A 17,000-nucleotide genomic window follows, 5' to 3' on the forward strand; every position below is an offset into this window, starting at 1 on the left:
CATTGCATTTTTTTCGTAAGTTTAAACATTAATGTTTTCTGAAAGCATATGAGCTATTTTTCACATTTGGGAGCGGAACAGAGATAAAAGAACAGACAGCAATCAGTGTAAGTAGGAACAGAGACTGTAGAATGCACATTAGCATAGATAACCTTAATTTTAGGTTAGGAAATGCCTGTAGGTACAGCTGTCAATCTGTAACAATTGTTCCAATCTGGAGGGCTATATTTCAGTTTTTGAAGATGTTCATAGTTTTGTATGTTTGTTGACGGGTTATGGGGGTGTTCTGAAAATGTGTTTAAATTTTTTGATGCTTTTCATTAAAACAAAAAGTCTTGAAAATGTCACATAGGTTCAAATGGAGATGACACGAGACAACCGTATAAAAGATCATCCTGCCAAACATTACTGTGTGTATGTAATACAAAAATTGTAAATACAAATTAAAAAAAAAGCTGTCATGTATAATAGGTGGGAACAGTAACTTCTTATCATAATAGCTATGATATCCATAATCCATATTATTTTGGAATGTAAATGGCCTTATGGGTATAGATGAAAAGTTAAGAGCATTGAATTATATTAAGAAATGCAGAGTACAAATAGCAATGCTGCAGGAGACATATTTGGAAAGAAATGAGCATTACATTTAATAAAGAAAGGATTTCAGGATGGATATTCAGCAGAATATCAGGGACAAAGGCAAAGAGGACTAATTATACTACTTGCTAGAGGAGCTCCAGTAATAATAGAAGAGGTGAAAAAAGATAATGATAGATATGTAGTAGTAAGAGGCTTCTAGCATGAGAGGAGATTATGCTGGCATATATTTATATTCTACCAAAAATTGCTATTATGGAGCTTAAGAAAAATTGGGAGAAATAATAAGCTTTCAGCAGGGAATATTACTTATAGGTTGGACTGGAACTTGATCTGCCATAGTGAGGATGTAATCGGGGACTTAGAAAGGAAAATATAATAAAATAGGGTAGATTTCTGAAGAAAAATATATGAAAATGTTTTGTATGGAAGACGTGAGTACAGTAGTAGGAACTTGGAGAAAAATTACATATTATTCCCCAAGATACAATAACTAGGCTAGACTGGATAAAAATTATATTTCACAGGAATATGTGCATTTAATTGAAAGCTTTGTCACACATCCAATTGCTATTTCAGATCATGCACCAATAAAAACTAAGCTAAAATGCAGGGTAATGAAGTAAAAATGAGACACTGATGCTTTTCCATGTACCTGTTAAAAAGAGAGGAATTTTAGGAATGGGTAGTAGAAATTATTCAAGAGTTATTAGGGAAGATAGAGCTGTCTTCAGAAGTTATAGCTAGTGAGTGGGTTGAAATGAAAATGGAGTTTAAAAATAGGGTAGACATAAAAGAAAAATATACATGGTTAAGAAATAATAGGAATTATTTAGAGGGGCTGACAAAGGTTAAAATATTGCAGAATTATGGGAATCTTACAGAACAAGAGGTGCAACTGTAGAGTGCTAAAGAGAAAATAAGGGATTATGTGAATAATATGCATGAGTTTAGAAAGATTGTTGTTATGCAACTGTTTTTTGATAATAACTCCAGAGCACACAAGCTTTCAGCACAACAATTTAGGCAAGAGAAAGTAGAAAAGATTGTCACCAAACTTATACAGCTTATAACTAGAAAAATAACCAAGTAAAGGTATTATAGATATTTTCGAAATTTTATGAAAATTTGTATAAAGCAGAGAAGGTGGAAATTAAGAAAGAGCACACATGGAAATATTTATAAAATACTTAAGTATACCAAGGTTACAAGTCAATGAGGCTCAACAATTAACAGTTAAGATAGGAAGAGATGAGATAAAAACAGTGATGCATAATCAATCTGCAGGAAAGTCTCCAAGAACAGATGGCATTCCTGTGGAAGTTTGGAAGTAAGGTGGGAAGAAAGTGATAAAGATCTGAAAGGTTTTGTTTAACAGTGTTTTTAAAAGGTGGGGAAGCACCAGCATCTTGGAAGAAAGCTGTGGTAGTTGTAATACCTAAAGACTGTAAAGAGGCATCCTATCCAACTTCATATAGACCCATTTCAATTTAATGTTTGTCTATAATGACTAAAAGAATGGCAAAGGTGTTGCCAAAATTGATAGATATGGATAATTATGGTTTTATGGATGGAAAGCAAACATTTGATAACATTAGAAGAACAATGATGATCCAGAAGGAAAATAAAAAACAAAATACCTTTGTTGGTGGGTCTCGACACAGAGAAAGCACTTGACGGAGTAAGCTGGGATTTTATGAGTAGGACAATGGAGGCATTTGCATTCTCTGATACTATAATAAGGTCACTTAGGAGTATATTTGAAGGCTTGGAGGTAAGAATTAAAGTAGGAGGTTTCTGCTCTGATAAGTTGTGTCTGAACAGAGGAACCAGGCAGGAGTGTCCTCTTTCCCCCTTGTTATTTGCTTTATATTTAGAGCCACTGGCAATGAAAATGAGGTACTCAGAAATTCAATAATATAATTGGTTTAGTAATCAAGAAAAGTTAGCTTTATTTGCAGGCATATTATTTTGTCCCCGATAAATCCAGAATAGAATATCTCAGTGTGCTATGGAACACATTATGAGACAATTTCAAGTCTTTTTTTGTTATAAAATTAATGAAGATAAAACAAAGGCCTTACATTATGCACCCACACAGGAATTGGTTCAGCAATACTCATATTTATGGGGATTTGATCATATGAAATATTTAGGAGTATGGGTTAAAAAGGCTTCTGGTTATAGCAGCTAATGATATGAGGGAAGAGGCTAAACAAAAGATAATACATAAACTGAGAAACTAGAAACTCTTGTTTATAGATATGGATAGTAAGATACAAGCAGTGAGAATGTTTTTAGTCCCTTTAGTTTTATACACAGGTCAGGCATATTTATATAACCAAGGGAGAAATTGTGGACAATAATTAATAATGAGCTGAAGGAATTTATCTGGCAAGGGAAGAGGGCAAGAGTTAGGTGGGTTAAGTTGATCCTTCCAACAGAACAAGGTGGTTTAGGATTACCTGATTTGAAGGGATATTTTAGAGTTGCACAATTAAGGCTCATATTCATAAAGTTATAATTTAAAGTGGAAAGGGATGATGATGTAGTGGGGGGGGGGTTCAAGAAAGAAGTACAGAGTGGGATTTTGGATGCAGATCCTTAAGGTGAATAACACCAGCAATACAGATCATTATATTCGTAAAGTAGCAGAAAGTATTTCTAAGAACTAAGCCAACATGAGAATGGAGAAAGTAGATTTTGCTGACAGTAGGCAAAAGGGGGTTGGGATTTACTGGAGAAAACAAGCAAAGGAATCAAGGAATTGGGAGCAAATAACTAATGAGGGAAAGGTAATAGAATGGGATGAGGCCAAGAAGACATTTGGACTGCAGGCTAGAGACTGCTTTGTGTACCAGGGATTGATATCAGAGTATAGATAAAGGTAAAGGGATAGGGGAGTCCTAAGTGAAAGACCTGCTCTGGTAATGATTTGACTTGAATCTAAAACATAAGCTGCTGTTAAAAAATGGATAATTAGTAGGACATATAGTATATTGCACCTTAACTATAAGAATCAATCAGTGGAGATTAGAAAAGATTGGGAAGAGCGATTGGATATGCAATTTAAAATGGAACAATAGGAGGACATATGTAGAGCTCCCAAGTATGAAACAAAGTCCAGAAGGTTTAGGAATTTTTGCTTTGAAGTGTTTGCATAGGTATATGTGTAGTCCAAACAGACTCCAGACATTTTTCCTATGGTAGATTGCAAATGTAGGAGGTGTGATGGGAAGAAAGAGGTAACTGGGAACATGTGTTTTGGGTGTGCAATGAGTTGGCAGATTTTAAACTTTCCCTTCAGAGTACTCGTCAGAAATATTGGGTGAGCAAATGGGTGTTACTAAAAAAATTATTATTTTGAGCTAGGACAGAAGATCCAAATTGCTTAGACATAGGGCTTCTTAAGTTTAATTCTGGTGATTGCCAAAAAAGCAATTACTACAAAATAGAAATCAAAGTCAAAAGCAATTGTATTTGAAATATTGAATATTGTAATAGAGATAAAAAAACTGCAAGTGGGACCTTTAGAAAAGGGAAGTAGCAAATTACATAGAAATAAATAGAAATTGTGTGAACGATGCACAAAGAATACTGCTCTGGAAGTGTAGTAAGGTTTAAGGGAAGGCAGGAATTGAACAATTTATGCAGTGTTCGATCAATGATAGTTATAAAAAAGAATGCATGTGATGTATAATGTATGTAAATGGAAACGTTATTATGGTTTGTTTTCTTTCGTATTAATGTGTGTCTGCATTTGTCTTAAGTGATTATTTAATAAAGGTGTTAAAAAAAGAAAAATAAGCAGACATAGCAAACTACCAGATAGCAGAAGTTTGAAAAACAATGGCAAAGAAGCTTCAAGAAGAAGAGGAGAGCTTCCCAGAAACCAGAATAGACCAAGAAGTCTGAATGACTATCTACAAATTTTAACTCCAACCGCCATTTCCCACTCTGACAATCCTTTAAGTCTTCTCCAATATCTGGCTGTTCATTTCTCTTTTTGGCAAAATTGGTTCTGAGAGTGATCTGGCAGGGGTAAAGATGACAGCGAGAGTCAATTCTGTTTTTCAGGGGATTCCTCCTCATCCATTTGCTGACTCAAGGGATAATAAAACCTGCTCATGTTTCCTTGGCAGAGAAAGGGCGTTATTCAGAAATGTTTCTAGTAGGTAATACTAGGATTCTTGTCATTTTTTGATATTTATGATTTCTTTAGCCAGGCTCCACATGAGAATGATTCATCAGTACTTAAAATCTGTATGGTCCCAACATCAACAGCCCTGGTGTTTTAAATTCCAGTTTCAAGATTTGTATAAAACAAACTCTTTGGTGGAGAGACCAGTTTTATCTGAATTCAGGTCTTCCATACAGATGCCACAGACTTTGCTTGGGGTGCTGTCTTCTTGGGAGTAAAAGAACAGGGTCTTGGGAACAAAAAGGACAGGCCAAAAAGACACAAACTTAAGAGATGTTGGCAGTTATAGATGCACTCAACTCTCTCAATTATTTGTGGTCTCCAGGATCACTAGATGTTTTTACAGAAAACGTCACATTGATGCAGTACATATATAAACAGGAGGGTTCCAGATCTTACCCTATATGCAGACTAGCCATGGTAGCCTGGTATATAGCTGTTCAGTGCAATCTTACTCTACATGTGTCTTATATTCTGTTAGAGCAAAACATTTTGGCAGACAAGCTGAGTAGGACCAAGACAGACCCTCATGAATGGAAACTGAATCAGGGGATCTTCCATGATTTGATCCAGTTGTGGGGAATGCCTCAGTAGATCTGTGTGTCTCTGTTCACAGCAAAAGTCTGCTGAAGGACTCCTTGCAAGCAGGCCTGGAAAACTGATCTATTTTCTTTTCCTTGGATGGGAATGGCCCTGTATGCCTTCCCACCCTTTCCAGTGAAATCCATGGTCATTCTGAAGATTCAGAAGAACTCTCCAAACATCATTGTGGTAACCCCCTTCTGGCTCAGGCAACATTGGTCCTCCCTTCTTTTGGAAATGGCCAATGACAGTTACCACAAATGTACTCATAGACTGGACCTAGTCACACAAGTTGGTTGATACACCCCAGCTTGAAAAACCTTCAACTAACGGCTTGGATGATAAAGTGCTAATACCTTTTGGGCACCTATTTTCTGAGGAAGTGCAATAGATATTAAAGGAGGAAAAGAAGCCTGCTACTAGGAAATCATATGTTGGTAAATGGAAATATTTTCTAGTTGTTACCATACTAAGAACCTGGGCACTTTTAAGACATGTATTTCTCTGGGTCTGCAATATTTTTGTGAGCTATTATCCTCTGGCCTTTCTTACTTCTCTGTCAAGGTTAATTTATCAGCCATGTCAGCATAACTGCCCATGGATCCCTCTCTTTCAGTGCATTCCTATGTCAAAATGATTTTGAAAGAGATTTTGCATACCTATCCACCTAGAAAATAAATGGGTCTTCCTTGGAATATTAAATTTGTTTTGGAAAAATGAACTATGGCTCCATTGGAACCAGCTTATCAGGCTGATCTGAGATTCTTAACATGGACCACAGTGGTACTCATTGCATCTACAAGAAGAGTGACTGAGTTGCAAGCTCTTGTGGTGGGTCAGCCTTATTTCATTTTCCATAAAGATAGGGTTCCTTTGAGAACTTATCCTTCATTTATGCCTAAAGTGGCATCCAAGTTTGCTTTGAGCCAAGCTATCTACCCCTTGTCTTCTTTCCAGAAATTAAAAGTGAGGGAAATAAGTCTTCATACTCTGGATGTCCACAGTCAGATACTATTGTGATAAGACTAAAAAGACTAAAAGCCTTCAGCAATTCTCATCAACTATTAATTTCTCATGAAAGTAATTAAAAAGATCAACCTGTGTCAAAGCAGACAATTTCCAAATGGCTGTCCCATGTTTTTCCTTTTGTCATTCCAACTGTAACAAGTCAGTTCCAGACTGGATGAATGCACATTCTGCTAGGGCCTTGACTTCTTCAGTGGCTTTTTTTTTTTTGAGAAAGAAGTAAACTCTAAAAGTACTGTAGTGGCAACTGCTTGGTCCATTGTACATACCTTTACAAAGCACAACAAATTAGATCCCTTTTCCAGATTTTGAGCAGCTTTGCTATGACCATTCTCCAGAGACTCCTGAACCCTCATCCTTCCTCCTCCCAAACATTTTAAGCTATGATATTTTAGCCATACAACTAAGGCTGCTGCATCAGTGATCAGATAATGAACATAGTACAGTTATCTAAGTAAATTTACCATAACAATAGATATTTTGGTAACTGGTGTTGCAGTAACCACTCCCTCCCTCCATCTCCCTTTATTTTTTGTGTGTGTGATATCTGTTGCCATGGTGTGAACAATGATTTTTATTTATCTAGCATAATCCTTTTTCAATTGGCATGAAAGTTCTGAAGGATTTGGTATCCACACCACTGATTTTCTCCAGCTGTTCTTGAGCTGTCATCAGTTTGGGTGCATGGAAGGTGCCTTTAACTTTTGGAAACTGGTCTGCTGTTATATCCTTGGCAGGATGTAACCCATGTAGCTAAGACTACTGCAACAGTGATCATTTCAACATCTATTGTTATAAGTTTACTTTCACAACTGTACTTTTCTTTCTCCTTATTGTCATCCTCCATGACAGTCCCCATCAGAGTACTTTCATCTTATGTATTCCTGTTTACTCACAGCCTTGAGGTTTTGTTTTCTTTCCAATCTATCACTCCTCCATGCCTTAACTCTCCCTCTAGACCACCATCACTAATATATATCTCTTTTCCCTCACCTTACACTACTTTTCCAGCTACTTGCTGAACAACTATATCTAAAGATAAAAATGCAACCCTGCTATAAATAGTTAGTTGTAGTGGCAGCTTTTTATAAATAACAGTAACCTCGCCTGAGTTAAAAATCATGTTTTTATTATCATCTTGATGCCATGCAGCTTCCTGCTTCAAGTACATTTACCAGGCACTCCAGACATGAAGAAGTACTACACTGGAAAATCCATAGCCAGCTATCAATAGTTAGCTTTAAATGGACTGGACTACAGGGAAAAGAAGTGTCCTGTGCAACATATTAAAGTGATGGATAATTATAAAGTAACGTAACCTCTGGTGTGTACAGGCAAAGGTGATCACTAAACTATACTGTAGCCATGCTCTTTTTAATAACTTCTGCAAGCAAATTTTCCTCAAGTTCCATCTTTACTCTGCAATGCTTTAGTTGATAAGTCATGCAGATACACTTATTTTCATAGAAATTCGTACAGTAGTGAGTAACTGAAAGTCTAAACAATTTTAGGACGTTACAGATCTGTTGGTGGAAGTCCTTTACTCCTGGGCTGGTGTAACCTGCTCAGTCATGCTATGCACACATTGGTACCACTCCCCTAGCCTACCCTACCTCCAATTCCCACCCCTCCCTTGCACCACACTTAAACTAACCTCACCACTCCCTTGTCCGTACTCAATCTAGTCACAATTCACTGACTGAACCCCTCCAATAAAAGTCAGTGTCTTCCACCTAGATAACTACCTTCCCATTCCCAACATCACTTCCTCTGCTCCACTATAACTCATTAGCTCAGTTCTCCCTCTCTCCCACTCCCATTCACTTCATTTGTTACACATTATAATCTTTAATCTCCTGGTCTCCATCCCCCAGCCTTAACCACTTCCCACTGATATCAAACCACACTACACATTAAGATGATGATCCCAACTTTTTCCATAATCATTCTTCTCACCTTTAACCTGGTTACCAACTATCAGTGTACCCTTTATTCTTAAGGATCACATACAAAAACTACATTCACACTTTCCAACTTCCTCATCATATCATACTCCATTTCTCCTCACTTCTTTTGCACTACTTTTTATCACCTAATAAAACCTTGCTATTTTCCACCATCATCTCACCACCCCAAGCTACATCTCATCTATTCAGCTGAAAAATTGCAAACATGTCTTAAAGGTATTTTCTGTCCATATTGCTATACTCCTCTACTTTTTGGAGACATTCACCCCAACCTAGTAACAGTACACACAGCAGGGATCTCCACTGACAATATATTAACAGACACAAATGCTCTAAAACTTTTCCATTTTAATGCTCAGGGCATCTGCCTAAAATGCCCACCCTGCACTCTTGAATTGAAACACACTCACCTGATATACAAACACTGACTGAGTCATGGCTTAAGCCTGCTACAACCTCTGAAGAAGTAATATTACTTTGCTACAGTGTATTACACCTTGAATGTCAAACAAAGAAAATGAAGGTATAGCTCTGCTCTACCAAGATTTTTTTTAAATCAAAACTCAATCCCAACCTTTTTCAAAACCAAAATTCTGTTATCCCATCTTAACATTAACAAAGCCAAGTCCACCTGCATAGTAGCCCTCTATATTCCTCCTACTAGTGGTTCCAGCTATGGCATGTAGGAAAATATTCTCTGTTAGGTCCCTTCAGCATACTACTTGAAATCATCATCTAAACAAAGTGAACATCAACTGACCCACTACGTCACTCCCTAAAACATCAATTTATAAATATTTATAACCTTATTCAGTTAATTAACACTGCCACCAGACACAAGAAATCCACAGGCTCAGCATTCACACTAGGCTGGATCCTAACTTCTTATCCCAGTAATACAAGTTACACTGGTATTCTACCAGTTTCTCTTTGTGATCCCAATCCAACATTTGCCCTCTGTTCCCTACACAAACACAGTAAGCCTGCTGTCTACAAATTTGTCAGGAATCTTTCTAACTTTAACAGAGACTCCTTCCTCTTTTTTGTTCAGACTTACAACTGGCACATTCTAAATCTTCTCTTCAATAATGTTTTCTTAAACATTCTTAACTCCCAGGCCCCACTTAGGCATAAAACAGTCAAAGCCTCCCTACCCCCTTGTCTCACTTTGCCCCCTTAGCAATTAATATACCAAAGAGGCAAAGTATGGGTCACATGGAAGAAAAAAAGGTCCTCATACAATTACCAGTAAAACCGCTTCCTCCACAACAAAACAAAATTGCAAGTATACTCTGACAAAAAGGCATGCTTCATCTAAGAACAGAATAACACCTCCACCTCCAAATCCCACAAACTAATATGATCCACCATTTCTAATTGCCTTAATCCAGGCAAACCATCCCAATACAGAACCTTTCCTGCAGAATCTGACTTCAGTGTGCATATTCAACTCTCATTTTATTAATGCTGCCACCTTTCTATCAAAAACCAACCCCATTAAAAAAACCCTTCTGCTCTCTCGTCTCTTAACTCATTACAGCCGAGTGACGCCTCTAGGCATTTCTGCAGTTACCTTCTACTGCTCCTGTAGGCGTCAAGTTCATATTTGCATTCATAATTCCAAAACCATGCTGCATACAAGGTATCAGAATATTTTATCTTGAAGCATACATGATAGCAAAACACAATTGTATTGATATTTGACCTCTGTCAATGAGTATTTGTAAAAATGTTAAGGTGATAAATTCATTTTTTAAGGCTGAAGCAACACCCACTGGGAGTTAAAGGTATACACTCAAAAGTGCTCTACTGGAGGGAATGAGTTAATGCCAACTCTCTAGCCTTCCAGTCTGTATTCACCAAAATCATCAAACAATACTTCAGGAAACTAAAAGTCACTACCAGTGTTGCAGACAACTTAGCCATGTTATACCTAAAGCTAGCAGCTGACACACAGAGCTACCCTATTTCTATCCTGATAACAGGTCTATCCAAAAATCATATTTTTTATAGCCATGGAAACAATCTTTCATCTTGCCCCTTCACAAAAACTGCCCCTTCTCTGACATTACTAACTTCAAACTTGTAGTGATACTATCTCCCTTCTCAAAAATCCTACAGAAGTGTATCCAGTCTCAACTGCTAATATTTCTTTTCAACCAAAATATCCCTACAACATCTTAACGTTGTTTCCTGGTCCTCTCAAAGTACTGACACCGCTCTTCTTTCCTTCCTGAATCCAATAAATGAGCACAGAAACAACAATCTCCTCATCTCATCAGCATTCCTTTACTGCTTTTATAGTTTGTTGATAAATGTTTCTTCTGTTTCCTGAAACAGATTTGGTTTTGCTGTTCAGGACTTTATTGTGGCTCAGAATTTATTGGTTTGCGCCACACTTTTGTTGAAGTCTGGTTAATATGTTGCCATGAAATATATGCCAGCATATACTAAGGTGATAAAGCCGCAGTTTTTCTCTGTGATGATAAAATCACAAAATAATTGTGTAGTTCTGAACTCAATATTTAAACTCCAGATCTAAAAGTAAACTTTGGTACAACTAATTTGAAATCTACATGACTATTTTCAGCACATTACATGTGAAATTTTTATAATCTAGAATAGATAATTCTTTACACAGTCTGTCAACCATTGCACAGTACATAAAGTTGTTTCCAGTATAGCAATAACGTAATGGTGTAGATTACTAACTATTAAACTTTCATGATATTGCATACTGCAGTGGGAACCATATTTATTGCATGGCTTTCATACCTGAATATGTTATTAGAACATAACCTACAAATCAGAGTATATTATGCTTTTACAGTGGACAGTGCACTAAAAGTAGTCTCTGCCTCTGACCCCCTCTCTCTCTCACAGTCTTACCATACTGGTATAGGTCATCACCAACAAACATTTCACATTGACTACTTGTTTGTACAGTCCTAGCTTAAACAAACAAAAAAGAAAATGACTTAAGAACTGTATGGATTACCATGCTGTCCTGGGGTCCTGCCTAATACATAAGTTGCCATTATATATCATTATAGTGATTTATTAATCATATTCTTCTTCTTACATTCCAGTAGAAGTGTTTTATGTGTGCCCCTTGAAGTCTCACATTATACTGCAATTTGTGATTCCACAGGTTCATCAGAAAGGCTATTCCATGCTTCAACAGCCATTGCTGTGAAAAAAAAATGTTGCATCAAATCACACTTGAAACATCTGTCCTGAATGAAAATAGCTTTTTTTCTGTATGCTAATGTATCTTCCATTAGATCCCACATTTCCCACAGCTTCCCTTACAGCATTGTAACACAGCAAATCATGAAGTATTCCCCACACAAAATGCTTAGGATGGAGGGAGGTGAAGTGACTGAATGCATTCAGTGGCAGTTATTATAATTCCCAGTACAGACTCGTATATACCTTTTAGAAACAAGCTAATATTTCTATTTTTTTCAATTAGTTGTGAAGATAAGTGCTGTTGTGGCTTTGCTCCACAAAGCTACTGAATGAAGAAATATCAGGGAGTAGATGTCTTCACAGTCCCAAACTGTACTGCCATACTCTGCATAGAATAGATTTGGGGTCCTGTAAGAGAAAAATACGATTCATACAGTTCAGCTCTGTTGAGAATATATGTGTATTTATTTTCTCCTTATGTACTTATTGATAACCAAGTTGGCCCCACTCAAAGCCCATTTACAGAGTAAATCCCAACAGAAAAGCCGCTAAGCATAAAGGTATACTTGTGAACGCTCTACAAGATGCAATGGTTAATAAGGCTAACATGTATTTAAATAGTTCCATTCATTTACTTCCTCATTAAGCCTGATTAAGGGCATATTTTTTCAGAATACCTGCACCCAGTTATTTTTGTAAGAGTCGCTTATAGAAGTTTGGCATAGAACCTGGAGAGCTGCTGTTTAAGGAAATGCAGGACTGAAGACTAATCAGGTCATTTGACCTTGCATTTTACAAAGCTATAGAACAGACTGGTGAAGCTGGTTAGTTCTTGTTCAACAGAAATAAATAGTAGAAATGCTCCCCTCTCTTCAACCCCTACACATACCACCCCAATCTTCCTGCACATGTGATGATTAGGCATGGAATTTGGCAGCGATTTTGATCTCTAGATGGTCAGGTCACTGTAATACCAGCACTATCTGTAGGATATAAGCACTTTTACTGTGTTTGTAATATCACTTATATATAAACAGCCTGACTTATGTAACCTAATTCAAACCCTGGTCCATCTCCAGTTTAAAGCTAGACATTTGTATTACTAAAAGGAATATGTATTACATTAGATAGGTATCCTTTTGCTGGCTGCAGAAACATTTAAGTGGCATTGCTGCATATAATGCCAGTTTTCTTTATTCCTTTCTTGTGACTTTCTCATAAGAACAAAGTGCCCTGCATAGGACTAGTGTGGGTTACATATCCATCTCTCTGTTTTCTCATTGTCCCTAGCATCACTGTACTTTTGCCAGCATTAGAATCTCATAGACTCCCTAGGGAGCATATCGCATACTTAACCTATTTAAAACAAGCTTTCTAGGAAAGATAAAAATGTTACTTTTTTTAAATAACACATAGAAAACAAGGTTTTATTGTAAAGAGTGGCTCTAATAACATTCATTAGTCTCATAGAGTACTTCTGTTTAACGAAAAATATACATTTTGCCACATTCAGCCTATTGTGCATAGCTGGTAGTGTGAGCCAGACCATCTTCTGATTTTACAGAAAATAAAACACTGCAGTACAACCCTCCCCCACTGGAAGACATATCCATGACTGTATTTAACGGGATGAACTGGCTAAGGTTGAAACAAACAAAGCAAAGCATCAGTGCATATAATTTGCCATTGGGGCTCCTGCCTTTGACAATATGGACTAAACTAGCGGCATCATTAATTAAATATAGGAACCCTAATTATTCATACAACATGGGTTTGAGAAAGTGGAGAAAAGACACTGAGATGTTCTTTTCAACTTTTAACTTATATTATCTTAATTACCTTTAATGAAGTTCTTGATAATATTTATTTTAAGCCACCTACACTATACTAGGATGTGATATAAGTAAAACTGCATTGGCTTTCTTTTCTTTTCACTTTCTTCAGACCTAGCACAAATTCTCCTCTATCCAGGAGGCTGTGATTTTAAAACTGATTACTTAAGTAAATAAACCAGTAAACATGACAAAATGATGACAGCATAAATCAACATGCATTTCTGATAGTTTTGTTAGTCATTAAGGATATTTCTACAACTAGATAGCAAAGCTGTTAGAAAGATGCTACTGTGATTTATACTGTTTTTTTTCCTGCCCTACCACCCACTGATTCTTTCAGATTCAGAACCATAAAAACAACCAGCCCTTCTCCTCCCCATCCCACAGCCCCGCCATTTTAAGGTTCTGCTGATACAGCTGCCAAATATTATATTCAGTATATTTCACAAATCAGTGCTATTTATTTTTATAGAAAATTGTTTTCTTTTTTAAGTAAATAATGAGTGTTGAAGCCTGGATTCCGCCATGGTACTTTACTCTTTTGGGGTGCTTTCTGTTTCTCACATCAGGTGAGTCTAAATCCTAAAACATAGTAGTTCACATAGTGGTTACAAATGAATACATTACTGTATATAGTGTTTTATGTCATTTGGTTCATCCTGCAGAGCACCGTCCCTTCTTTTTCAGACAAACCATCGCTTACGTACAGATGGAATGGTTAACATCTGGAAAATACTGTGTTACTGTGTGCAGTGTCATTGCTGCTTACTGGGACACTACAGCTAGTCTGCAAGATTATTTTTGAGTCATTAGAAAAAAAAAATAAAAAAAGGATTGTCTATGTATTCTTGAAAGTACGATGAAAAGGTATGAAAAAGAATTCTGTCATTTTATTGTTAAGCAGATGTCTTAGGGAGGCAGGCATGTGTTGATACGGTGACTGATGACCATAAGTGCTTATTTGTGCATATCTTAAGGAATGTTTAATTAACCTGAAATGCAGTCGTCTAAAGTTTGGAATGAGCTAAGAAGATACAAAAAAAAAAAAAAATCACACATGAGGGTTTTTGGTAGATGAAAATGGTTAAAGAAATGTAATTTTTGTTAATAGTTTATAAATGGAATGACAAGAAATTATGCTTGTGTGTGTGTGTGTGTGTGTGTGTGTGTGTGTGTGTGTGTGTGTGTGTGTGTGTGTGTGTGTGTATGTGTGTATCTTATTTATGTGTGTGCGTGTATGTGTGTATATATATATATATATATATATATATATATATATATATATATATATATATAACACACACTCGTGCAGAGTTACACAAAATCTTTCTTTACTATGCTGCATTTGCAACATTTTCTTCTGCATAACTGCTGTTGGTACGAACTTAAAACTTTGCGACTTTACAGTATGTGTTTTTGTTTTAAGGTAAACAGTTTAGGGTGTTATGGAGTGACTGCTTGTAGTAAAACATAAATACAAAATGTGCAATGAATAGAGATTACATTTTGGTACTCTTTTCCAAGAATGCAGTGGAAAAGAGGATGATGGGTATTTTTTCCCAATGGGCAATGCCATTAGGATGTGTAAAGTAACTTGTCAGTGTGTTACCGATTTAGAAAGAAGCCAGTGAAGTTATGAACATATTAATTTATCACCACCGTGCAACAGTTTTTTGGGGGGAGGCGATTAAGGTAATTGGTTGTAGCTAAATATGCTGAATAGCTTATACACTGTAGGGTATGATTTAGTATAGTAACAAAGCATGAATTGAGCCAACACAAGGGGAAGATGCTACTGACTGATGGAGAGCTTGGAATGTAGACCAGTAGTTGTGGCTGAGGTATGCAGGTAGTCTGACTGGTCATTCATCCTCTGTTTCTGTACATGGAAATAACACAGGAGTAATGCATGGGCAAAAGAAACATTTCAGACAGATTTGAGTATATTAGCAGAAGACTGTTTTAATGAAATAGCTTAGATGAAAGTTACTGAATCAATTCTTTGCTTCGGTATTTATGCAGAAGTAAGAAGGTGCATTGCCAACATGTGGAAACACAGCAGATATAGATGAGGTCAAATGGACAGATGAAAAAGTAAACAATGAGGAAGCAGAAAAGGAATTCAGAAGTCTTTTAAGGATCAAATGTACAAGGTACTGGGAAGCTGCCTCCCAGGATGCTGGGAGAGTGCAGTGGATCTTTGGTGAATCAGTGGCAAACTTTTATGGTCTGTCCTTAGGTATCAGTGGAGGGTCACTTGAGTGGAGGTTGGCAGCAGTGTTTTTGTTACATACAGGTAAGTTTAGGTAGAGTTCAGGTAATTACAGATCTTTTACTGTCACTTCCATTCTAGGGAAAATGCTGGATTTTAATAAGCTGTTTGCTGAAGTTCGTGAATGCTTATTGTTTGCCTGATGGTAGACATAATGCCTTCATATTGCAGAACCTGATGCAATTTTATAACTCTGTCAGCAATGAATTAAGCAGATGAAGCACTGTAATTCTGCACAGATTCTCACAGAGCATTTGTGTGAAAAGGATAGGGAAATTAGGCTCAAAATGGCAGAGCACACTAGAAACTGGTAGTCTTGACTGGAAGTATAAGGAGGGCTGTTAGAAAGAGAACAATCAGTAGGAAATCAATAAACAGTAGACTATAAGAGTGATACAATTATCAATTGTATTTGATCTAGTTATCAAATAGCACAGTGGGTTTAGAGATCAAGATGAATCTGTATACTGATTTTACAAAGGCTGGTTTAACAGTCATGGGTGTCAGGGGCTGTCTCCAGAAATACTTGGTGTACATACCTCTCAATCTCTTAGTACACGAAATCTGGATAAGGCCTAAAATAATGGGGGGGGGGCAAAGGAGATAAAGGCCCCCAAATAGGGACATATTTTTAAATATTACTGTCACAAAAATGCTAAAACTATTACACAATTTGTGTTAGGATGTATTTTCTAAATGATGTGAAGTCTGAAATTCAAATGTATTCAGTAATTTAGTGGCTTGAAGCATCAGTGATCTGACAGAAAACCACAAGTTTTGTGAGGAACAGACCAATAATATGAGGCAAAAATCTGGACATTCTGTGAAAATCTGGACAGTTGAGATGTATGCTGGGGTGGCTGGCACTGTGGATTGTTGCTGACAATTAGGAATTAATATTATAAAAGTGCAAGGTTATGCACTTGATGGAGGGATCCCAGTGAAAACATGCAGTCATTGTATAGTGACCTTAGGTGGAGCAGAGGAAGAAAATGTATTTAGTATCTGTTATCATTCCTAACCAAAATCATGCTATGCCATGTAAAAGGGCAGTGGTAAAGGTCAATAAGATTCTTGGATGTGTAGAACAAGAAGTGAACTCCACAAGTCATCTTGCTTTGGTACAGCACAGTGGTAAGGCAGCATTGGGAGCACCATGTCCAGTTCTGGAGGCCCTACAAATAAAGGAAAGTGAGCTGGTAGGAAGCATGTAACATAGTGTTACCAGAACGGTAAAGAATATGTAGAGTCTGGGTACAAGGACAGACTTAAAAAGATGGATCTGTAAACATTAGGAGAAAAAAGTTATGATTTCAATGCAGACT

At 36.8% G+C, this 17,000-nt stretch overlaps 1 protein-coding gene across 1 annotated transcript in view; it reads left to right on the forward strand.

Moving 5' to 3' along the window:
• Window positions 1-13,791: 13,791 nt before the first annotated feature.
• Window positions 13,792-17,000, forward strand: part of SCN2B (sodium voltage-gated channel beta subunit 2) — a 266,057-nt gene continuing 262,848 nt past the window's right edge. Inside the window, exon 1 of the mRNA XM_044080870.1 lies at window positions 13,792-13,972. Within this exon, the coding sequence (XP_043936805.1) occupies window positions 13,903-13,972 (70 nt within the window). The 5' untranslated portion in view covers window positions 13,792-13,902. The remainder of the gene's footprint in view (window positions 13,973-17,000) is intronic.

Source organism: Protopterus annectens, chromosome 8.part0 (genome assembly GCF_019279795.1).
Source record: "Protopterus annectens isolate FY-2018-M chromosome 8.part0, PAN1.0, whole genome shotgun sequence".
Lineage (NCBI taxonomy): Eukaryota > Metazoa > Chordata > Ceratodontiformes > Protopteridae > Protopterus > Protopterus annectens.